Raw genomic sequence first — 24,649 nt, forward strand, 5'->3', positions numbered from 1 at the left:
CTCTTTGTTTTTCTATATGGATTTGTATTACCATCTGGGGTCACCTGCTTCCTTCCTGAAAATCTCCTGTTGTGTGTTTTCTAAAGACAATTTGCTAGCAATATAGTTTCTCCAAGTCCCTACACTGTTTCAAATAAAATCAGTTCTTTGTGGGAGAACTTCAGAGATGCACTGCCTCTCTCCCTGGACAAATATCTCTGAGTCATTGCTCCTCTTCTGGGCAAGGGTGGTAGCCTCTGGTCTTCCCCATGTGCCTCTCCCAGCTGAGAAACTCCTTCCTACAAGTGAGCCAGAGGGAGGGTGAGCAGGCCAGGCAATCTCAGCCCACTGTGCATCAGCTAGAGCCTTCACTCTGTGAGTGGGTCTGGGTGCAGGTTGGGAGCCCCAGGCTCCAGTGTTTGCAACTCAATGTTGGAGGGGATGAGAAATATGGTGGCCTGCCTCTCCCAGAGACATACCTAACCCTGCTTGAAAGAGGGAAGAGGGAGCCAGATGTTGTCAACTCCACGCACCAGGAACCAGCAATGGAGCGTTTGTCAAACTGAACTGTAAGATTAGAGTCACTCAAGGAATTAGGCCGACATAGCAAGCAAGCAGGAGGCAAGTTTATCAGAAGGAATGGGAGGATTGAGCCAGGGAAGGTTAGCACTCAGTCTCCGCTATCCTCAGGGTTGAATTTTATGTGCAAAACTGCAAGGGCGGAGGCTGGGGGACATAAGTGTTCTAGTCTGATTACATGGAGGCCATCGTCCTTCAACTCTATTAGTGCTGGTCTTTGAGGCTGTGGGCTGTAAGCTGCCTTTGTTATTTTTTGTCCTGCTGTCTCGCCCTCGGTGGGACTCCCTCCTGTTGAGCCAGATAGGGTGACTGCATGTAGTTCCATGAAATGAGGCTGGGGCCACTTTCTCCTTTGGGACTTTCTAGTTAGTCCGCCTGAGCCAAATGTCCTCTGCTGGCCTGTCATGAACTAGTTATGAAATCCTGTAAAATCCATGTACCCTCCCGTTTGCATAGCTTGCAGAGGTTCCTATCATGGTTGTTGAGTCACTGCTTTTTACTCAATGCTTTCAGTTACACATTCCTATAAATCATTCATTTCTAACAAAGTACTTTAGGAGGTCAGGACAGCCACGTCACATCTGAGTTTAAATAAAAGCCCAACCATCCAGTGAAAGGCAGAGAAGTAACAAACCACTGCAACCAACACTGAGGGGAAAAAACAGGTAAGAACTTTATTTTCTCATCAAATCAGCTTTCTCTCCACCTCTAAAGGACTGTACTCTGAGAAATGGAGTCCAGGGTAAGGTTGGGGCAGGTGGGAGGTATGTATAAGGGTCAGTTCATTTTCCAAAGAACGATGAGCATGAGGATAAGTTGCAGCAGAGCCCGCGTGGCACAGGCAGCGAGATGCAATCCCAGTGATATCAGGTGGCAGCACATCCCTAAGTGTCACTACTGTGCTTGGAGTAATTAGGCAGCAGCAGACAGGGGGCTAAGCTCAGAGTTTGAAATGCATTGCAATTGTCTTTCTCTTTGCCAAAACTGTATTGGCTTTAGACACAGTTAAATTACCATTGTCTTGATGGAACTTGGTCAATTCTGGTCTGACTGCAGCTGAAACTCTGAAAGGGCTACAGATATGTTATTTTCATGAGAAATCAGCATAGAAAACGAGATGCAGCATAAACAGCCACCTGACAATGTTAAAAAAGAAGAAAGAAAAACCTGAAACTCAGAGTGAAAAATGAAGATTCACAAAAACATCATACATTTTAGTCAAATAGATGAGCTTGGTTTTCAAAGCGGATGACTCACTTAAAAGTAACTCAGGTTCTGTTTGCCGGATGTGAGGAAGGATGGGGGGCTGGTGAAAATGGGGAAGGGATTAAGAAATACAAATTGGCAGTTACAACAGTCACAGGGATGTAAAGTAAAGCCTAGGGAATATAGTCAATAATCCTATGTAATAAAGAGGGAATATGCAAATTGACCATCATGCCATCACAAAGACGTGGGTGCCCACAGCGAAGGCAGGGTTTCTGTAACACAAGATGGCTATACTCACAGTGGAGGCTGCATTCCCATAACGGATCTGATGCTGCACCCTCTGTCCAGTGAAGCATGACAGGGGACCTCAGGCCATGATCCCTGACCCAGCGACAGGCCGGGGGACCTGAGGCCATGCCCCCTGCCCAGCAGGGCTTGACAGGAGGACCTGAGGCTGTGCCCCCCGCCCAGCAGGGCTTGACAGGACCTGCGGTTGTGCCCCCCCACCCGGCAGGGCTTGACAGGGGACCTCAGGCCATGGCCCCCACCCAGTGGGGCTTGACGGGGGAACTCAAGGTGTGCCCTCTGCCGTGGCACCAAGCCTGTGGACCTAAGGTAGTACCCCCACCAAGAGGCTTCGCGGGAGACCTCAGGCTGTGCCTCCCTTGCTGGCAACAGGCCAAGGGACCTCATGCTACCCTCCCTACCCCAGTACCAGGCCAGGGGGCCGGAGGGTGTGCTGGAGGATCTGAGGCTGCTCCTCCTGCCAAGCAGGGCTTGATGGGGGACTTGAGGATGCATTTCCTGCCTCCAGCACCAAGTCAGGGGACCTGACGCTGCACCCCCCACCTAGCTTTGACAAGGGTGGGGCCAGCCGTGTCTGGATCTTGCCCAATGGGTGTGGGGCCGTCTGGGTCTTTTTCTCACACCATTTTAAGGTGCCGCTGATTGGCAGGGACTTGGCTCTGGGTCTGGTGGTGTGCCCCAGACTCTGATAGAGGGAAGATTTTCATATACATTTTACTAATTTTCTTTCATCTCTGACAATTCTATTATAGAGAAAGGGAAAATAGCAATATTAAAATATTTCCTCTAATTAAACCCCTTTTTTATGTGCACTAACTTCATGCACCTGGCCAGTAGTCCACATAATAAAAGCCTAAGCAACCATTACAGCAGAACAAGTAAAACAACTGGTTGCTATGACATGCTATGACCACCAGGGGGCAGAGGCAAAATTCAGGAGCTGCCCCCTGGTGGTCAGTGTGCTTCCCCAGCCAACCTCCTGCAGCTTACCAACCTCCTGTTCACCCTCCCCTGGCTGGGTGGCCAACCCCTTACAGCCCTGCCCCCCACAACCAGCCAACCTCCCATGACCCATCCCCTAACCAGCCAACCTCCTGCAGCTCCTCCACCCCAATCCAGCCAACCTCCTAGGCCCCTACCTGGACGAGCTGGCCACAATTGGCCCCAATTGGGACTGGGCGATACTCTCCGATTGGTCCCTATTGCCTGCAAGGCTGAGGGACCCCACCCATGCACAAATTGGTGCACCGGGCTTCAGATATTGTTATAATTATGTATGCTGACATGTAGACCCATAGAAGAGATCCTTTTAAGGTATACAAATGTCTAACAACTATGTAGTACACTGAAATTCATATAATATCAATTATCAACTATAATTTTAAAATGACAATTTTTTAAAAATAAAATAAAATAAAAAATAGTTCCAATCAACCAGATCCAATTTCTTAGGGCCAACTTCTTTCTTACCCCTTACAAGTAGAATTTGGCCCCACTACTGTACTAAAAAGCTTTCTCTTTAAGAAACCTGCATTGCTGAAGCCGACATTTTGTATACCTGACCTGTCTATGCTCTCAAGCAAGTTTGTTCTTGCTTTCTGGAAACTGCTTCTGAATTCCTTGGCTTGGCATGAACTTTACTCATCACCTGCTTCTCAGACAACCCTCCCTCTCTCTCCTTACAGCTCTTCCTCTCCCTCTCTCTCCCTAGTTTCCTCCCCTCCTGTCTTCTTCCTGCTTCTCCTTCTACTCAACCTAATGAAAAACAGAACAAAACAGAATGCCTACAAGTGTATGATGGGAAATATATTTTCACCGAACAACCTAGGCTCCCCTGATCTGCCTCCTGATCTTTTAATCCATATTTCATAGTCTTTTGTTCCTTACAACACACACATGTATACACAAACATGGTTTTTGGCAATATTCAGTATTTGTAGTTGTGCACTCTTACCCCCTTTTAGTTGGAGGCTAATTTTTTGTGAAGCTAATGAAGTTGAAGTATAGGGCCCCTTGCTTGCACAAGCCCATATCAAGGCTGTGGGCAGGTCTCTAGTCCTGTTTTTCCTATAGTCATACATTTTTATAAAATTTGCAAATGTCAGTTATATTGGTTCCGCTTCCAGAATAACAGTATAAACAGTTCTGTGAACCCTCACTTCTGCAAAATAAGCACAATTAGTAGAAAAAACACATTTCAAATCTGTGAAAAATGCCCTGTCTGTTTTTGCACAGCAGTTAGAGTGTCGACCCTTGGATTGAAGGGTGGATTGAATGATTGCGGTGGGGGCAAGTGCAGGAGCAACCAATCCAAGTGTCTGTTTCACATAGATGTTTCTCTCTCTGTCTCACCTCCCACCCCCCCCACGACCACTCTCCCAAAAAATCAATGGAAAATATCCTCCAGTGAGGATTAACAAACAAAAAAAACAACTATGAAAATCATCCAAAGAGCATACATCTAATGATGAAACATTTATTCCCCAAAGTCGGTATTCATAATAGAATTAATTACCAAATAAATATTAAATTTCTTACACGTGGCTGGATGTAAACTACTCTCTAAACCCTATTCTATTTTATACTAATGTCCAGCAAATAAATCTTTTTATATATTTTCATTGATTTTTAGAGAGAGGAGGGAGACGGAGAGACAGTAACATCAATAATGAGAGAGAAACATTGATTGGCTGCCTCCTATGCATCCCCTACTGGGGACAAGCCTGCAATCCAGGCATGTACCCTGACCTGGAATTGAGCCCTGACCTCCCGGTTCATAGGCCCACGCTCAATCACTGAGTCACACCAGTCAGGTTCTCGTCTGAAAATTTTAATGACAATCTAAAAGGAAGTTTTCTATGGTAAATTAAAAATTTTGTTCATGAAAGTGGTTAAATGTTGATGTCCTTGTCATACCAATTTTTTTTTTAATGGACTACTTCAATTGCACTTCTGTAACTTGCTAAAAGAATACAAATCTTCCCCTCATCCATCTCACTGTTGACACAGAACTTTTGGCCATGTTGGGGAATTTTATGACTCTACATTCTGGATCAAAATAACCTGGTGAAAGTTCTTGATCTACTTAGAATGGAAATTCTAATCCATCCCATCCCCTTGCTTACAGATAAGGAGACACCCTGGACATGGCCTCACACATCCAGATGCCAGGCCCGGTGTGCCTCATTGAGAACACTAACACCCAACTAGTGGTTAATCCAGAAGCTTTGAAGATCCTGTCTGCCATTACACAGCCTGTTGTGGTGGTGTCCATTGTGGGTCGCTATCGCACAGGCAAATCCTACCTGATGAACAAGCTGGCTGGGAAGAAAAAAGGTGAGGGGCACCAGCTAAGCTCTACTAGATCCCTTCTGACTACCCAAACTCCCAGCTGTGTGTACGGTGCTACAGGAAGAGCAAGGTAGACATGGGGAGGATTTTTGAAAGCGAGCTTTTAATCTACCATTGTGCTCTTATTTTACTGTGGTCTCAAAGAGTCAACTTACTGTCTCTTCCCACTTTCCTTAATTTCCCTTTTATAAGCATAATTTTTATTCTTTTCCTAGAATTCTATGTTTAATTTTTTAAAGAATCGCCACATCATGTCCCACAGCAACTCTACCATTTTCCAGTATTCTAATTTCTCCACATTCTTGCCAATACCTTTAATTTTGTTGTGTGTATGGTGGTTTTTGTTGTTGTTTGTCTGTCTTTATTGATTTCAGACAGGGAGAGAGAGAGAGAGAGAGAAAGAGAAAGAAACATTAATAATGTGAGAGAATCATTGATTGTCTGCCTCCTGCACACCCCACACTGGGGATCAAGCTCACAGCAAACACAGGCTGGGAATTGAACCGTGACTTCCTGGTTCATAGGTCAGTACTCAACCACCAGTCACACTGGCCAGGCTGTTATTTTGTTTTTTTGATAGTGATCATCCTAATGGGTGTGAAATAGTATATCACTGTGCTTTTGATTTGTATTTACTGGATAGCTAATGCTGTTAATTATCTTGTTATGTGTTTATTGGTTATTCGCATATTTTCTTTAAGGAAATGTCTATTGTAGTCCTTGGCTCAATTTTTACTAGTAATTGGGTTTTTTGTATTCTGGTGTTTCATTGCAGGACTTGTTTATATATTCTGGATATCAATCCCTTAACTGAGAAATATTTTCCCCCATTCCATAGGATTCCTATGAAACTCTGTTGATAGTATCCTTTGACCCACAAAAGTTTTAATTTTGAATCCAACTTATCTATTTTTCTTTCATTGTTCATGCTTTTGGTGTCATATCCAAGAAATCATTCCAAAGTCAATATTATGAAACTTTCCCCCTATGTTTTCTTCTATGAATTTTATAGTTTTAGCTCTTACATGTAGGTCTTTGAACTCATTTGGGTAATTTTGTAGAAGGAAAGCTTTCTATCTTGCACCATTGAGTGTGATGCTGGCTGAAGGATTTTCATATATGGCTTTTATTACGTTGAGTTAGTTTACTTCCAGTACTACTTTGTTAATGTTTTTATAGTAAAAGGTGTTGGATATTTTTATGTATTGGATATTGGAATTTCCCTGTTTCTCTGTAAAATCAATACTGATTGTAGTTGGGGTTTTTTAAAATGTATTTTTATTGATTTAAGAGAGGAAGGCAGAGGAAAAGAGTGTTGGAAACATCAGTGATAAGAGAGAATCATCGATTGGCTGCCTCCTGCACATTCCACACTGGGGATGGAGCCCATAACCAGGGCATGTGTCCTGCCCCGTACTCGAACCATGATCTCCTGGTTCTTAGGTCGATGCTCAACCTCTGAGCCTTGCGAGCCAAGCTACTGGATGTGGTTTCTCATAACTTTGATTATGTTCATGTTTATCTCCATTTTAAGACACATATGCTATGAAAACTCCACTCCCTCTCTCTCCTCTCCCCCTGAAGGCTTCTCTATGGGCTATACGGTTCAGTCTCACACCAAAGGCATCTGGATGTGGTGTGTGCGTCACCCTAAGAAACCAAACTACACTTTAGTTCTGCTTGACACTGAAGGGCTGGGAGATGTAGAGAAGGTAAGCATTAAATATTCAATTTAGAGACAATCCCTTCACTTCTGGGTATTGTCTACACTATTTAATACTTTTTCTTTTCTTTTTTTAAAATTTTATTATTAATATTTTAATTTTTATTCAATTAAGAGCTGACAGTAAACCTTATGTGATTTTTTCATTTCTGATTATGTGCTAAGAGACCAAGTTTTGCAATCAGGAATGATGAAAATATAAGGAAGAGTCCTAGAAGAGCATAGTGCCCATTAGGTAGTATTCTAATTATTAACAAGAGTCTATAACTAAGCCAGTTAACACTGATGCATAAAGGTACCACCAACAAAATCAGTCATGAGTCCTATCCTTCAAAGAACTTTAATTAAGGATTAGCCGAAACCGGTTTGGCTCAGTGGATAGAGCGTCAGCCTGTGGACTGAGAGGTCCCGGGTTCGATTCCGGTTAAGGGCATGTACCTGGGTTGCGGGCACATCCCCGGTGGGGGATATGCAGGAGGCAGCTGATCGATGTTTCTCTCTCATTGATGTTTCTGACTCTCTCTATCTCTCTCCCTTCCTCTCTGTGAAAAATCAATAAAATATATTTTTTAAAAGGATTAATGTTCAGAATTCTTAACCTGAAGTTTAAATTTAAACCCTGTTATTAACACAGTGGCCTTAGAAAATTATTTCACTTCTTTTAACCTCAGCTTTCAGAACTGTATAACCAATGCAAAAGGTCAATATTTGCCTCATAGTGTTGTTTTAACTATTTAATAAGAACAGAAAGTGTTAGGTGAATAATAATGACTTGATAAAATAGCTATAAGTATTATTACTGTTACATAAGTCAATTTTTCTGTGAAAACAGAGAGAAAATTAAATTACATTGAAGGCTTTAGAGTGCCCACCAATCTGGACTCTTTGTTTTGCAATTATCTATCAATCATCATAAGAGGACCTAGTGAGAATCAGTATAACCAAGAATACTAATCAGAAGACTAGTCAAAGTATAAGTCTTACTAACAAGCATTTTCATTTGGATTTGTTTTCCTCTTATAAGACATTAATATAAAAAAAAAAGCCACTCCACTAAGTGAGCATCCGTTTACTACTGCTGATCTGGAAAGTGCCATGAGAACAAAACATAATCCTGGCCCAAATGTGTTCTGATTTCCAGGGTGACAACCAAAATGACTCCTGGATCTTTGCCCTGGCAATACTGCTGAGCAGCACCTTTGTGTACAATAGCATGGGGACCATAGACCAGCAGGCCATGGACCAACTGCAGTATCCTTTCTGTGGTCCAGAACAGCATCAAAATCAGAGGGGTGACTAGCATTTAAATACCAGCTCCCTGAAGGTGAATCCTGGCGAATCAAGTGCAAAAAGAGAAAGTATGAAAAATAATTCAAGGACAGGAAGAATTAACACTTGGGTTAGAAGCAAAGCCAAAACAAAGGTTTGGAATATGTGGGCCTAATATGGGATGAGAGGCACTGTACTTTTACACCATTTTTCCTTAGTTTGCTACTCAGCTATGTGACAGAGCTGACAGATAAAATAAGGGCAAAATCTTCACCTCCTGCAAATGGGGTTGAGGATTCAGCTGACTTTGTGAGATTCTTTCCAGATTTTGTGTGGACACTGAGGGATTTTTCCCTAGAATTGGAAGTAAATGGGCAACCCATCTCAGCAGATGAGTACCTGGAGAATTCACTTAAACTCAAGCAAGGTAAAGGGGACTGAGAACTGATTATTGGGAATCACAAGCTATTAGAAACGATCATCTTTTATTTTTCTACTAGTGGCCCGATGCACAAAATTCATGCACAGGGTGTGGAGGGGTGGAGGGGTGCCCCTCAGCCCGGCCTGCATGCTCTCTAATCTAGGACCCCTCAGGGGATGTTCGACTGCCAGTTTAGGCTCTGTTTGATCGGGCCTAAACTGGCAGTTGGACATCCCTCTCACAATCTGGGACTGCTGGCTCCTAACCGCTCACCTGCCTGCCTACTGATTGCACCTAACCACTCTACATGCCGGCCTGTTTGCCCCCAAATGCACCCCCACACTGGCCTACTTGCACCCCCTATGCCCATCTGCCAGCCTACTCGCCTCCAACTGCCCTTCTCTGCTGGCCTTATGGCCCCCAACTACCCTCCCCTGCTGACCTCATTGCTCCCAAATGCCTTCCCCTGCTGGCCTCATGGCTCTCTAGTGCCCTTCCTGGCCAGTCTCTGGGAAGGTCTCCCGGTCTAATTAGCATATTACTCTTTTATTAGTAAAGATTTAGTGTTTTTACATGTATACTTTTCTACTTCTTCTCAGCTGCCTAGTTCTAAGAATTAATGCTTGTTTAATATCTAAGTTCATAGATTTGATTTTGAATTATCTTCCCCCCTCTTCCAAGAAAAAGTTTCTGTTTCTTTCACCTTTCCCTGCACTGTTATCTGATTGATTTTTATCTCCCTGGTTAGGGCTTGTGGTGCTGTAATTAGCCAAAGAAAATGGAGTACAATGGGCATTTATTTAAAGAAAATAGGTTAAAGCTTAACAATGCACTAGCCAGGGGTTTTCAAACTATGGCCCACAGGCAAATGATGGCCAATGCAGCCTGCCAGCTATCCTACAAATAGGTTTTACTGGATGAATACTATGTAGACTGTCCATGGCTGCTTTCATGCTATAATAGCAGAATTGAATACTTGGAAAAGAAACCACCTGACCTGCAAAGCTCAATATACTTACCAATTGACCATTTACATAAAAAGTTTCCAAGCCCCTATATTAAGCAAAGCCATTTTTTATTATCTTTCTCCAGGTACCACTCCTAAAGATAAAAATTTTAACCAGCTCCGAAGTTGTATCCGACAGTTCTTCCCAAAGAAGAAATGCTTTATCTTTCATCAGCCCACTCATTGGAAGAAGCTATGCCAACTGGAGACAATTCATGATGATGAGCTGGAACCCGAATTCGTGGAAGAAGCTGCTGATTTCTGTTCCTACATCTTTAGCAATTCCAAAGTCAAAACTCTTTCAGGAGGCATCCAGGTCAATGGACCTGGTGAGTCCACTTCCCGGTCATTACTCTCACTGTCAAGACTAAAGAAAGGTGGACTAGCATCCACCTAGTTTCATCTCTAAAAAGTGCAAATCTACTATTACTATGGTATATTCCAGATGACACAACATTTCTAACAGACTTTATTAACCAGATTTTGTGGATGAGAAAAGATAGAAAAGACAAATTAAAAAGCTCCATTGGTTAAAATTTCCCTAATAAGCTGGACCTGTACTAATAAAAGAGTAGGTACATCATGCTCTTGTGTGACATCATCACAAGATGGCCACCAACATGTCATCACAATATGGCCACCACAAGATATTTACCACAAGGTATGTGCTAAAGATGGCTGCCACAAGATAGCTGCCAGATGATGGCCAGCAGGGGAGGGTAGTTGGGTGTTACCAGGACTGCAGAGGAGGGCAGGAACGGGCAATCAGGCTAGCAAGGGAGCAGTTAAGCATCAATCAGGCCAGCACAGGAGAGGTTAGGGGGCAATCAGGCTGGCAGGTAGGCAGGCAAGCAGTTAGGAGCCAGCAGTCCTGGATTGTAAGAAGGATATCCAACTGCCAGTTTAGTCCCGATCCCACAAGGTTGGAGAGGGTGCAGGCTGGGCTAAGGGACACCCCTCCAACCACCCCCTGTGCACAAATTTCATTCACTAGGCTTCTAGTCCCATATAATAGCTACTAGACAAATGTAGTACCTACATTTAACTAAAATTACATGTAGATTAATTAGAATTAAAGAAAATTAACAATTCTGATTACATGGCTAGTGGTTCCAATATTGGATAGCACATATAGCACATGACCATCATCACAGAAAGTTCTCTTGGACAGTGTTCGGCTAGAATAAATTAAATGGAGGACTCCTTTTAAAATTTATTTCTAATTTTTAATCCTCACCCAAGGATGTTTTTCCATGAATTTGAGAGGGAGAGAGAAACATCGATGTGAGAGAGAAACATTACTCAATTGCCTCCTGCATGCACCCCAACTGGGTATTGAATCCACAACCTACGTGTGTGCCCTGACCAGGAATCAAACCCACAACTTTTTGGTGCATGCAACGATGCTCTAACCAACAGAGACACCTGGCCAGGGCAGAGGTCTTCTTTTTAATTGTTTCACAAATATTGATTTTATAAATGCTTACCACGGATCAGAACTGATGATAGAGACATAAATGAGAGGGACCTTTCCTATACTAATGGTGCTTAGGGGTAAACACATGCACTCAATAAACACAGGTCTATGGTGCCTACAACAGAGGTTCTCACTGTTTGATATGTATCCATATAACTCAAGGATCTCGCCAGAGAAGAATTTAATTCAGTTGATCTGGAGCAGAGGTTGAGAGTCTGCATTTCTAGCAAACTTCCAGGTGATGTTAAGGACACAGATTCTGTGAGCCAAAAGAGTGTTGAGAGATATCATCAGATTTATAGAGGATGGACTTTTTCCTCACCTCACCTACAACAAACATTATCTTTTGTTCTCTATTTGTAGGGCTGGAGACTCTGGTGCTGACCTATGTCAATGCCATCAGCAGTGGGGACCTGCCCTGCATGGAGAACGCAGTCCTGGCTTTGGCCCAGATAGAGAACTCAGCTGCAGTGAAAAAGGCCATGGCCCACTATGACCAGCAGATGGCCAAGAAGGTTCAGCTGCCCACAGAAACCCTCCAAGAGCTCCTGGACCTGCACATGGCCAGTGAGAAAGAGGCCATTGAAGTCTTCATGAAGAATTCCTTCAAGGATGTAGACCATGTATTTCAAAATGAATTATCGGTAATTTTTTTTCATATGTGTATATGGATTAGGGTCACAGAAAGCAAACTACTACTAGAAAATAAAATGGGTACTTATCATGAGAGAAGGAATTATTACTAGATTTCAAAATGACAAAAACCACTATTTGTCATTATTATTGTAAGAAGAACCAATTTTGTTATGATTGACTTAAAGTTTGAATATTTTTTTCCTTTCATGCATAAACTAATACTATTTCTCATAATTTAATTAAATGAATGCAGGTAACAATCGAAGCTTTTCATCAAGTTACATGCTTGCTGTTATCAGACAAATTTCATATTATAGCCAAACACAAAGAAAGATGTAGTCTTAGTGATCTTTTTTTTTTATTGCTTAAAGTATTACAAAGGGTATTACATATGTGTCCACCCCCCCCCCAACCCCGCAATAGACAGTCCCCTAGCCTCCCCTATCCCCCAGTATCTTATGTCCATTGGTTATGCTTATATGCATGCATACAAGTCCTTTGGTTGATCTCTTACCCCCCTACCTCCTGCCCCCCAACCCTCCCCAGACTTCCCGCTGCAGTTTGACAATCTGTTTGAGGCAGCTCTGCCTCTGTATCTATTATTGTTCAAAAGTTTATAATGGTCTCTATTATCCATGAATGAGTGAGATCATGTGGTATTTTTCCTTCATTGACTGGCTTATTTCACTTAGCATAATGCTCTCCAGTTCCATCCATGCCGTTGCAAATGGTAAGAGTTCCTTCCTTTTGAGAGCAGCATAGTATTCCATCGTGTAGATGTACCACAGTTTTCTAATCCATTCATCTACTGATGGGCAATTAGGCTGTTTCCAGATCTTAGCTATGGTGAATTGTGCTGCTATGAACATAGGGGTGCATATATCCTTTCTGATTGGTGTTTCTGGTTTCTTGGGATATATTCCTAGAAGTGGGATCACAGGGTCAAATGGGAGTTCCATTTTCAGTTTTTTGAGGAAACTCCATACTGTCTTCCATAGTGGCTACACCAGTCTGCATTCCCATCAGCAGTGCACAAGTGTTGCTTTTTCTCCACATCCTCTGCAGCACTTGTTTGTTGATTTGTTGATGATAGCCAGTCTGACAGGTGTGAGATGGTACCTCATTGTTGTTTTGATTTGCATCTCTCAGATGATTAGTGACTTTGAGCATGTTTTCATATGTCTCTTGGCTTTCTGAATGTCCTCTTTTGAAAGGTGTCTATTTAGGTCCTTTGCCCATTTTTTGATTGGATTGTTTATCTTCCTTTTGTTAAGTTGTTTGAGTTCCCTATAAATTTTGGATATTAGGCCCTTATCAGATATGACATTGGCGAATATTTTTTCCCACACAGTGGGTTTTCTCGTTGTTTTGTTGATGGTTTCTTTTGCTGTGCAGAAGCTTTTAATTTTGATGTAGTCCCATTTGTTCATTTTCTCTTTAGTTTCAAGTGTCCCAGGAGCTGTATCAGTGAAGAAATTGCTTCGGCATATGTCTGAGATTTTGTTGCCTTTGGATTCTTCTAGAATTTTTATGGTTTCCTGTCGTACATTTAAGTCCTTTATCCATTTTGAGTTTATTTTTGTGTATGGTGTAAGTTGGTGGTCTAGTTTCATTTTCTTGCATATATCTGTCCAATTTTCCCAACACCATTTATTGAAGAGGTTATCTTGGCTCCATTGTATGTTCTTGCCTCCTTTGTCAAATATTAAATGAACATATTGGTTCGGGCCAATTTCTGGGCTCTCTATTCTATTCCATTGATCTATATGCCTATTCTTGTGCCAGTACCAGGCAGTTTTGAGAACAGTGGCTTTGTAATACATCTTGATATCTGGTATTGAGATCCCACCTACTTTGTTCTTTTTCAGGATTGCTGCAGTTATTCGGGGTCTTTTTTTATTCCAGATGAATTTTTGGAGAGTTCGTTCTAGATCTATGAAGTATGCCGTTGGTATTTTAATGGGAAGTGCGTTGAATTTATAAATTGCTTTGGGTAGTATGGACATTTTAATGATGTTGATTCTACCAATCCATGAACACGGTATGTTCTTCCATCTATTTATGTCTTCCTCTATATCTTTTTTCAACGTCCTGTAGTTTTCTGAGTAGAGGTCTTTTACCTCTTTAGTTAAGTTTATTCCTAGGTAGCTTAATTTTTTTGGTGCGATGGTAAACGGGATTGTTTTTATAATCTCCCTTTCTGAAAGTTCACTATTGGTGTATAGAAATGCCTCAGATTTCTTGGGGTTAATTTTGTATCCTGCTACATTGCCAAATTCATGTATTAAGTCTAGTAGCTATTTGATGGAGTCTCTAGGGTTTTGTATGTATAATATCATGTCGTCTGCAAATAAGGACAGTTTTACTTCCTCTTTTCCAATTTGGATGCCTTTTCTTTCTTCTTCTTGCCTAATTGCAATGGCTAACACTTCCAGTACTATGTTGAACAGGAGTAGTGAGAGGGGGCATCCCTGTCTTGTTCCTGTTCTTAGGGGATATGGTGTTAGTTTTTGTCCATTGAGTATGATGCTGGCTGTGGGCCTGTCATAAATGGCTTTTATTATGTTGAGGTATGATCCTTCTACTCCCGCCTTACTGAGAGTTTTTATCAAAAATGGGTGTTGAATTTTGTCAAATGCTTTTTCTGCATCAATTGATATGACCATGTGTTTTTTTTCTTTCATTTTCTTTATGTGATGTATCACGTTTATTGATTTGCAGATATTGTACCATCCTTGCATCCCTGGGATTAATCCTACTTGGTCATGGTGTATGATCTTTCTGATGTACTTCTGGATCTGATTTGCTAAGATTTTGTTGAGGATTTTGGCATCTATGTTCATGAGGGATATTGGCCTGTAATTCTCTTTGATTGTGTTGTCTTTACCTGGTTTTGGTATTAGGGTGATGCTGGCTTCATAGAATGAGCTTGGAAGTGTTCCTTCCTCTTGAATTTTTTGTAGTAGTCTGAGGAGGATAAGTTTTAGTTCTTCCTTGAATGTTTGGTAAAACTCCCCTATGAAGCCATCTGGTCCTGGGCTTTTGTTTGATGGAAGCTTTTTGATGACTGCTTCAATTTTTTCCATAGTTATTGGCCTGTTGAGATTTTTAGATTCTTCCTGATTGAGTTTTGGAATGTTGTGTTTTTCTAGGAATTTGTCCATTTCCTCCAGGTTGTCTAGTTTGTTGGAGTAGAGCTGTCCATAGTATTTTTTAACAATCCTTTGTATTTCTGTCTTATCTGTTGTTATTTTTCCTCTTTCATTTCTGATTTTGTTTATTTGGGTCATCTCTCTTTGCTTCTTGGTGAGTCTAACTAGAGGTTTGGCAATCTTATTTATCCTTTCAAAGAAACAGCTCTTGGTTTCATTGATTTTCTGTATTTTTTTTTGTCTCTATGTCATTTATTTCTGCTCTAATCTTTATTATCTCCTTCCTTCTGCTCACTCTGGTGTTTTCTTGTTGCTCTCTTTCTAATTCTTTGAGTTGTAGAGTTAGATGATTTACTACCATTATTTCTTGTTTTTTGATATAGGCCTGTAGAGCTATAAACTTCCCTCTCAGGACTGCTTTCATTGTGTCCCATAGGTTTTGGATTATTGTGTTTTAATTGTCATTAGTTTCCAGGACGTCTTTAATTTCTTCTTTGATCTCATTGGTAACCCAATCAATATTTAATAGCATGCTATTCAGCTTCTAGGTGTTTGAGTATTTTGGGTTGTTTTTATTGTAGTTTATTTCTAATATTATGCCATCGTGGTCTGTGAAGATGCTTTTTATGATTTCAATCTTCTTGAATTTGGGGATACTTTGCTTGTGACCCAATATGTTGTCTATTTTTGAAGATGTCCCATGAGCACTTGAGAAGAACGTATATTCCCTGGCTTTGGGGTGAAGTGTTCTGAAGATGTCTATTAAGTCCATCTGATCTAGTGAGTCATTTAGGATTGCTGTATCTTTGCTGATTGTTTGTCTATAGGACTTATACAGTGTTGTCAGTGGTGTATTAAAGTCCCCTACTATGATTGCATTGTTGTCGATCTTTCCTTTGATATCTTCCAGGAGTTTTTTTATGAATTTGGGTGCTCCTGCATTGGGTGCATATATGTTTACCAGGGTTATAACTTCTTGTTGTATTGATCCCTTTAGTATTATGAAGTGGCCTTCCTTATCTCTTGTTATGGCCTTCACTTTGAGGTCTATTTTGTCCGATATAAGTATTGCTACCCCAGCTTTCTTTTCCTTTCCATTTGCCTGAAAGATATTTTTCCATCCTTTCACTTTCAGTCTGTGTGAGTCCCTTCTAATGAGGTGGGTTTCTTGTAGACAGCAGATGTATGGGTCATGTTTTTTTTTTTATCCATTCAGCCACTCGATGTCTTTTGGTTGGAGCATTTAGTCTGTTTACGTTTAAAGTTATTATTGAAAGGTACTTGTTTGTAGCCATTTCTTTTTTTGTGTGGCTGTTTTCTTTCTGAGCTTTTTATTTCTTCTTTTTATACCAGACCCTTTAGCATTCCTTGCATTGCTGGCTTGGTGGTGATAAACTCCCTTAGCCTTTTTTTGTCTGTGAAGCTTCTTATTTCCCCTTCAAGTTTGAATGATAGCCTTGCTGGATAGAATATTCTTGGATTCAGTCCTTTGCTTTGCATCACTTTGTAAATTTCCATCCATTCTTTTCTGGCCTGATGTGTTTCTGTTGAGAAATCATTTGATAACTAATGGGAGATCCCTTGTATGTGACTTTCCGTCTCTCTCTTGCAGCCTGTAAGATTTTCTCTTTGTCCTGAACATTTGCCATGGTAATTATGTGTCTTGGTGTGGGTCTTTTTGGATTCACCTTGTTTGGGACTCTCTGGGCTTGTGTGACTTTTTTCTTCCCCACCTCAGGGAAGTTTTCTGATATTATTTCTTCAAATAGGTTTTCTAATCCTTGTTCACCTTTCTGTTGTTCTGGTACCCCTATTATTCGTATGTTGTTTTGTTTCATGTTGTCCCAAAGCTCCCTTAGGCTCTCCTCCTGTCTTTTCATTTTTTTCTCCAATTGCAGTACATTTTGGGTGTGTTTTGCTTCCTTGTCTTCTAATTCACTAATTCGGTCCTCCGCTTCTCCTAGTCTACTGTTGATACTTTCAATGGTGTTTTTTATTGCAGCTATATCACTCTTCATTTCTTCCTGGGTCTTACTTAAGTTGTTGATTTTTTCATCTGTTTCTTCTTGCTTCTTGCAGAGGTTGTCGATTTTTTCCTCCATCCGGTTTATGCACTCTAGGACCCTTATTCTGAATTCTTTTTCTGTCATGTTGCATGCCTCTGTATCGTTTAGCTGCTTGTCTGGCTAGCCCTCCTTTTCTTTCCTTTGGGGGTTTCTTTGTCTACCCATGTTTGATATCCCTGACATATCTAGACGTTGAGTCATTCAGTGGCTGCTCCCTGGGTGGCAGTGACTTCTTGGGCTGTGTTTGCTCTTCGGGCGGTTGTGGTAGCAGCTGCTCTTCAGTTCAGTTGGCAGCAGCTCCTCTGGTGGGTGCTGTTCACAGCTTTGGTGGCTCTTCTGGCTGGTGGGGCGAGGTTTCACATACAGCTGCTGTTCCTCAGCAGAGGGTGTGGTGCTCAGGAGGCTGCTGTTGCTTAGATCTGCTGCGTTGATTTAAGGGCACAAAATACAACACAACAAGGCACCACGTACCAGGCATTATACACAAATATATTCACGATATTAATAACCCCAAATAAAGGTGACCAACCAAATTAGGATAATTAGGGGATAAGGAAGAAGGAAGAGAAAAAGAAAAATTAGAAAAAAGAATAGAAAAGTAGGTACCAAAAAAAGGAGTGCAAAAATGAAATTGGGAAAAGGAAGGGGGGAATATAAAAGTGAGAAAAGAAAAGAAAAAAAAAAGAGCGAAAAGAGAGAATGAATTGGAAGAGGGGAAGAGACTTTTTATATGAGGAGAATACTCCTATAGAACCGCCACTAATCTCATCAAATTCCAGCAACAGCTCCCTGGAGATGGATGCAAACTAGAAACAACCAATAATATAACGATGAAAATAGAATGGAGAACACTAATCCCAAAATAAAATAAAGAGAAAATAAAATGGCACTTTAAAAGATGGTAAAATGGTAGCAGTAATAATACTGGTTAAAAATAAGAAGGTAGTATTAAAAGGGTAAAATCAGGTGATGGAAAAAGAAGAAAAAAAAAGAAGAAGAAAAAAAAGGAAAAAAAGGAAAAAAAAATTGGTTTCTTAGTTAAAAGGTGCAAAGAGAAAAAAAAAATTGCAGTAGTGAAGGTCCTTCGATTCTTCTATTCTTCAGTCTGGTTCGCCTTTAGTCCTGCCAGGTATTCAGGAGAGTGTTGAGTTTCCCTGCGATACACTGTTCCTCTGTGTTGTAAACCACAGTCCTTATTTTAAAGCAGGCCGTATTTGTTTCCCAGACTGCCTTATTTTGTGTTTAGCAAAGAGTCAGTTTGTGGCTCAGCCTCTGGGTGGCAGTGTTCTGGGGTTGGCCTCTGAGGCTATAGGGCTTCTCAATCGGAGCTAAAACTGATTTAGAGAGGTCAACTATCCAGACCTCTGTGTTGTTGGTTCCTTAATAGTTCCCTCCTCTGTGTTGTTGCTGGGATTGAAAATCCCTCTATAGGCCAGACCCTGTTAACTCCCAGGGACTGATCAGATTATTTTAATCCTTGATCTTGTTCAGGGTGGAATCTGGGTGTGGCTGTGCTCCTTGCCTGGGGGCTGGGGGGAGGAGTCTCACTCTCTGGAGAGAATGGCTACCCCATTCCTGGGCTCAGGGGTGTCTCAGCACTCAAGTCGCTGCCACCTCTCCTGGCCCCCCTTCTCTCCTCAGGCTCTCCCCAGATTCCACTCCTCCGCACCCTCTCCCTCTCTTCAGCATAGGTGAGTGTCTGTATCCGAAATGTCCCATGAACAGGATTCAGTGAAAACAAACAAACACCGGCCGCGGAAATGGGGAAGGCTGAGTCTCTGTATGCTCCTCTCTTACCGGCACTGCATGGTCTGGTCAGCTCTTCAGGCTGCCCCCTTTAGGCTCAGTCCTCCGTGATCATAGAACCCAGCTCTCAAATCCCCCGGTGGCGCCAGGAATCCCACAGATCTCCTTTCCCCCGTCAGGGGCTGTGCCTGTCCCAAGGGACGTGGCTGTCTGCCACGCGGTCTCCCTCCGACCCTCTGGGCTCAGAGGTCTGGCAAACTTTCCTGCCCAAATCCCTGGTGTTTTTTTTTTAAATTTCCAGGGGAGTTCTGCCCTTCCCGGCTGCAAACCGTCTCACCAGCTGAGCAATTTCGACAATTCGGGGTGGGTGTTATTAGTTTCAGCTGCTCACTCCATTTGCTCCGGGACACGACCCGGTACACGTCTGCCTATATCGCCGCCATCTTCTTTCTCTAGTCTTAGTGATCTTGAGCAAGCTTACATTGAGCCACCTTTCTTCCATATGCAATCGCTGGTCCAATGTGAAAAGCAGAAGTTTCTTTCTAAAGGTGTATTTGTTGGACTAGAGAACCTAGTCCTGACCTATGTCAATGCCATCAGCAGTGGGGACCTGCCCTGCATGGAGAATGCAGTCCTGGCCTCGGCCCAGAGAGAGAATTTGGCTGCAGTGCAAAAGGCCATGGCCCACTATGACCAGCAGAAAGGTAGCATCAATGCTAACATAAAGCCAGCAATCTCTGCCATGAACTTCACCTCCAAGGAGAAAGGGTCTCCAATAGAAAGACAGGATCAGCAGGAAGGATGTGGTCTTGCTGAGGTGCCTGTAAGTTTTTACAGGGTCACAGACTGGTTTTTGAGAAGCCTTTCCAAAAATCCTGAGCTCAAGCTAACATTTTTCTCTGTACTCTTTCTACTTCCTATTTTCACATTAAAGGACCAGCTACAAAAAAGGAGAGATGACTTTTGTAAAGAGAATGTAAAAGCATCATCGGATCGCTGCTCAGCTTTACTTAAGCGTATCTTCCATTCTTTAGAAGAACATATAAAGCAGGGGGTTTATAATAAACCCGGAGGATATCATCTCTTAATGCAGACTGTGAATGAGTTGAAGATAAAGTATCTTCAGGAACCCAGGAAGGGAATACAGGTAACCAGAATTTATCTGTCTATCTGTTGCTCCCCTCAACCCCACACTTCCCTTCCTCCCGGTCTCCCTCCACCTCCTTTCCTTGGATCTGCTCTCTCCACGATGGCTTCATTCCTCACCCCACAGCTCCAAAAGTAGAGCCCTCATCGGAGAACAGAGACTCTGAATCTATATTTATATCAATCTCTTACAAAGGTTTCTGCTTCATAGGGTGCCAGGCTTGGTCGACCTGCAGCAAGTGCCCACCCTGTGACAGGGACCCCTTGACCAGCGCAAGGACCAGGGAAAGCAAACAATTCCTACAGGAAAAGATGGGGGTCAAATAGGAATAAGTGCTTCCTGTGATTTCCTAATACTAATGCCATGTTCTCTGGGTCCTAGAGTGAAGAAGTTCTTCAGACATACCTGAGCTCCAAGGAGTCTGTGATTGATGCAATTCTACAGACAGACCAGACTCTCACAGAAAAGGAAAAGGAGATTGAAGGTGAGGAGTAAGTCAAGAGACTGGATAGCCTCAACAGCTTTTAAAAGTTTAAATAATTTGGCTTGGGGAACCGGGGGGTCCTTAAACAAGAGCCAGATGAGCAAAGATGCCTATTACTCTCCAAAGTCAGTCTCACGGGGGCATAGGCAGTCAGCAGCAACAATGGCAGGTAAGTTCACAAAGAAAAAAAAGCAAGGTGGTCACCCACATGAATTTGTCTTCTTCCTTTCCTCCTGGCAGTGCAACGTGTGAAAGCTGAATCTGCAGAGGCTACAGCAAAAATGCTGGAGGAAATGCAAAAGAAGAATCAGCAGATGATGGAGGAGAGAGAAAAGAGTTACCAGGAACATGTGAAACAATTGACTCAGAAGATGGAGCAGGAGAGGGCCCAATTAATGGCAGAGCATGAGAGGGTTCTGGCTCTTAAACTTCAGGTATTAAATGGCATCACCTTGAGGTTTCTCTTTTTCTGATTACTGTCCACTCTCCCTGACCTCTTTGTGTGTCTGTTAGAAAACGAAACCTGGAAGGACCTTGCTTGCCCCCTTGTACCTTTCAATCCCTGTCTGTTTGCCTGATTGGAGCCTGCCTATGTTGGGTTATTTAAAAAAAATTATATTCCTTTATCTCACATCCAGTCCTTCATCAGTACATTCTTCAATCGATGGTAGCTATTATCTTCCAGGCATTGCAAATATGTCTTATCTGTATCTCTTGCTTAATATTATATGGAGCAAGAATTGCTGTGTACCTATACCTTAGGAGAAGAAACAGAGGTTCAGAAAAGATGAGCTTTTATAAGGTCACACAGATCGGTAAGATATCTGAACCTCCTTCAAACTTAGAGGAATCTACAATCACTGTTTTTCTGTGACACCTGGTATGACTTTGGTTCTAAGAGAACCTTTATGAGCAGAAAGACTCCTTGCCTCTCACACCTGTGTCTTCCACTCCTGATTGCTATGCCCTACTCCTAGTTTGTGTATTGAGTTATGTGCAGAAATCCTGTGTGGACAGTTAGGGGCCTTGATGTCTTTAATTATATCCTGCTACTCTTGCCCCCAAGCTGTGGAAGCTTAAATCAAATTCCCTGATCTAAGATTCAGGCACTTCCTTAGATTTTGAAATTTTTTTTATTTCTGTCATGTTTATGTATATAAAAGTCTGAGTATAGTTGTGTGTGTGTGTGTGTGTGTGTGTGTGTGTGTGTGTAAAAGAGTCGATAAGATTTGAAAACAACCATATGACTAAGATTGCCCACATATGTTGTGCAGAAGTAATGGGACTTATTTTATCACTATATAAGAAGGTATAAGCCAAAATCTATCTCAGCTAAAGGAAGCTCAAGAAAAGCAATCATGCAACTAGGATGTCCAAGAGAAAGTATAATGAATATTTATGGTAGAGAAAATTTCAAGAAGAAATTAAATACTAAGAATGTGGATACTAGCTAGAAGTTGAGATTTGCTTACTGCTGTACTTTATTTACTCTTATTTGTCCCTTTTTAGGAACTGGAAAAGTTAAAAAAGGAAGGATTACAAAATGAGACCAAACAACTTCAGAGAGTAGTTGACAATCTCAAGGAGGCCATGGCAGGACTCAAGAAGCCTTGTACATTAATCTAAAGACCTAATTCAAAGAGCTTCCCTGGTCACTCTACCCAAGGCATAACTCAAGCAGTTTTAGAATCTGGAAAAATGTCACAACTTGAGAAAAAGTGAGCTTCTTTAAGCTGATAAAAGAAATCTACAAAAAACCCTTCACCTAACACACTTAATGATAAAAAATGGAAAGCTTTGCCCCTAACACAGTAATAAAGCAAGGATGTGCAGTCTCCCAGCTCCTGTTAAACAGTATAATCAAAGGTTTCCTACAATATGGCAAAAGAAAGAAAGAAAGAAAGAAAGAAAGAAAGAAAGAAAGAAAGAAAGAAAGGAAATTGCCTTTATTCTCACACACTTTGATTATCCACATAGAAAAATCCCAGGGAATCTGCAACAAAAACAAAAAACAGCAACAACAAAAACTCTTGGGACAAATACGTGAGTTTAACAAGGTCATAAGATTCAAGGTCAATTCAGAAAAATCCACTTTCAACTGTATTTTCATATAAAAGCAATGGACTATTGCAAACCAAAAATTAAAAAACAATACCACTTACAATAGCTGTTGTTTTTTTTTTTTTTTTTAAAAAAAAGATGCAATACTTCTGTAGAAATATAACTAAACATGCACACAATCTTCTATGCTGAAAAACATTCTAAGACCAAGAGATTATGGGATCGATCATGATGTATGAATTTCCTTAGATTCCAACTCCCCTGTTGTTTTTGTGATGTTCCTTTTACTCATTGTAGAGAAGAAGGTTCAAGACCCTTATTATTAGAGCTATCCCTGTCAAAAGCATATGCCTAGTATTTGTTACGTTTCCCTGAGCACTAAAAATATGGCAATTGTGGGGGGCAGAGGTGGTATGGAGGGGGTCAATGGGAAAACGGAGGGATAGCTGTAATACTATTCTATATAATAAAAGCCTAATATGCAAATCGACCAGAACGACCAGTTGGTGTGGGGCAGGGCTGGCGAGCAGGCAGCACCAGGCCAGCCAAGGCAAGTGCCAGTGGGCAGAGGGAGGGGACAGCGATTGTGGGGAGATGGGCAGGGGGCGGTGGTGGCGGGGGGCAATGGGGGGGGTGAGGCTGGCCACTCCCAGCACCATGCCCCGATCGGCCCGTAAGGGAGGCCAGACTATGGCTAAGGCCCATTCCATGGGGGAGCAGGCCTAAGCCATCAGTTGGATATCCCCCGAGGGCTCCTAGTCTGCAAGAGGACGCGGGCTGGGCTGAGGGACCCCCCAAGCGCACGGATTTTCTTGCATCAGGCCTCTAGTCAACAGTAAAGGTAAATTAAATATGTATATCCATGGTGTGTTAGGTTTTTATCCAAAAAGAAAGAGGAAAAAATATGGCTCAGAACTCAGTGCCACATAATATGACTACTACACACACACACACACACACACACACATGCACACACACATGCACACACACAGACACACTCTACCCTTCCCACTCACCATGAGTTCTTTAACAGACAGGATTTCATAGAACACAAGACAGGAAAACTTACTCAGAGTTTTTTCCCCCAAAACTATGTTCAAAACAGAGTCCCCAGGGAGTTAGGTGTGGCTTCATGAAAAGCAGCCATTGCTTAGGCTACAGGGATCATTCATTCAAAAAACTTTGGTTGAATACCTATCACATTCTGCCAAGGAGTGGGAATAGAGTTGTAGTTCTTCTCTTAAGGAGCTCATAGTCTAGTGGTGAAGACAGAGATTAAATAATACAGAAAACTAATGCCCAAGAAATTGAGTGGAGAGGATTTCTGATTTAGGAAGGAGTTTCTCTAATCCCTCTACCCCAATATATCTGAGATGGCTCCTTAGTTTGTCTTAACCATATTTCCCTTTTCAGTCAATTAGTGGAAAAAAGAAATCCAATTTGGGAGGGAGAGATAAAAGAGACAGTGCCTATCAACTGGCCCCAGAAAATCTATTTAATGAACAGTGCGTCATGCTCACAGTGTCTCTCTTGGAGTTGATCCTTAAAGAAATGAAATGAAGAAAGCAATGGGTTTCATCTAGTGGCCAATATTATTATTACTCTTCACAGAACTTCACTACCTTTTATCACCAGTTTATTGTTTGTCTTCCCCACTAGAATACAAGTGGGCAGGAACATTACCTATTTTGCATATCATGGGCTCAGCCATCTAGAAGGGCTCCTGGAATGCACAATAAAAAATTTTTAAACACACGAATAAACAACTTAATGAAGAGTTTATCATCCCACCACCATTCCTCATGCTTCTCCCTGAAAGTTTAACATTTGATTGTTTAATATCATATTGAATATTACAGGAATTGGATACTTATCTAAGTTCTTGTACTATTTAGAGTACAGCCTTCTCTCTCTCCCTGTCTGTCTCCATAAAGGATGTCTTCATTATTCCTTCTTTATAGACCTACAGAACCTAGTGTTGATTTACGTTCCTGCCATTGCTCTGGGGATCCAGCTGACAGAAAGCATGTTGTGCCG

The 24,649-nt window shown here is 41.8% G+C and overlaps 1 protein-coding gene across 3 annotated transcripts; it reads left to right on the forward strand.

Moving 5' to 3' along the window:
• Positions 1-1,173: 1,173 nt before the first annotated feature.
• Positions 1,174-22,713, forward strand: LOC308516724 (guanylate-binding protein 1-like). Of its 3 annotated transcripts, XM_081087785.1 has the most exons (11): positions 1,174-1,223; positions 5,201-5,409; positions 7,009-7,136; positions 8,289-8,398; positions 8,647-8,843; positions 9,930-10,172; positions 11,684-11,964; positions 19,855-20,067; positions 20,449-20,551; positions 20,792-20,985; positions 22,061-22,713. In XM_081087785.1, exons 2-11 carry the CDS (start codon positions 5,220-5,222, stop codon positions 22,175-22,177), a joined length of 1,776 nt encoding a protein of 591 aa, XP_080943911.1. In that variant the 5' UTR covers positions 1,174-1,223; positions 5,201-5,219; the 3' UTR covers positions 22,178-22,713. The 3 variants fall into 3 exon arrangements, with proteins under 3 accessions (XP_080943911.1, XP_080943912.1, XP_080943913.1); XM_081087786.1 differs by lacking the exon at positions 7,009-7,136; XM_081087787.1 differs by lacking the exons at positions 1,174-1,223; positions 7,009-7,136 and having other exon boundaries at positions 4,912-5,409.
• The last annotated feature ends 1,936 nt before the right edge of the window (positions 22,714-24,649 follow it).

Source organism: Myotis nattereri (genome assembly GCF_964212035.1).
Source record: "Myotis nattereri genome assembly, chromosome: 3".
NCBI lineage: Eukaryota > Metazoa > Chordata > Mammalia > Chiroptera > Vespertilionidae > Myotis > Myotis nattereri.

Excerpts from the sequence above, each read along its gene's own strand:
- LOC308516724 (XM_081087785.1), top strand. The coding sequence starts at position 5,220 with ATGGCCTCACACATCCAGATGCCAGGCCCGGTGTGCCTCATTGAGAAC. Across the intron at positions 11,965-19,854 it reads TATTTCAAAATGAATTATCG|GACCAGCTACAAAAAAGGAG; the intron begins GTAATTTTTTTT and ends TTCACATTAAAG. Across the intron at positions 20,552-20,791 it reads AAAGGAAAAGGAGATTGAAG|TGCAACGTGTGAAAGCTGAA; the intron begins GTGAGGAGTAAG and ends TCCTCCTGGCAG.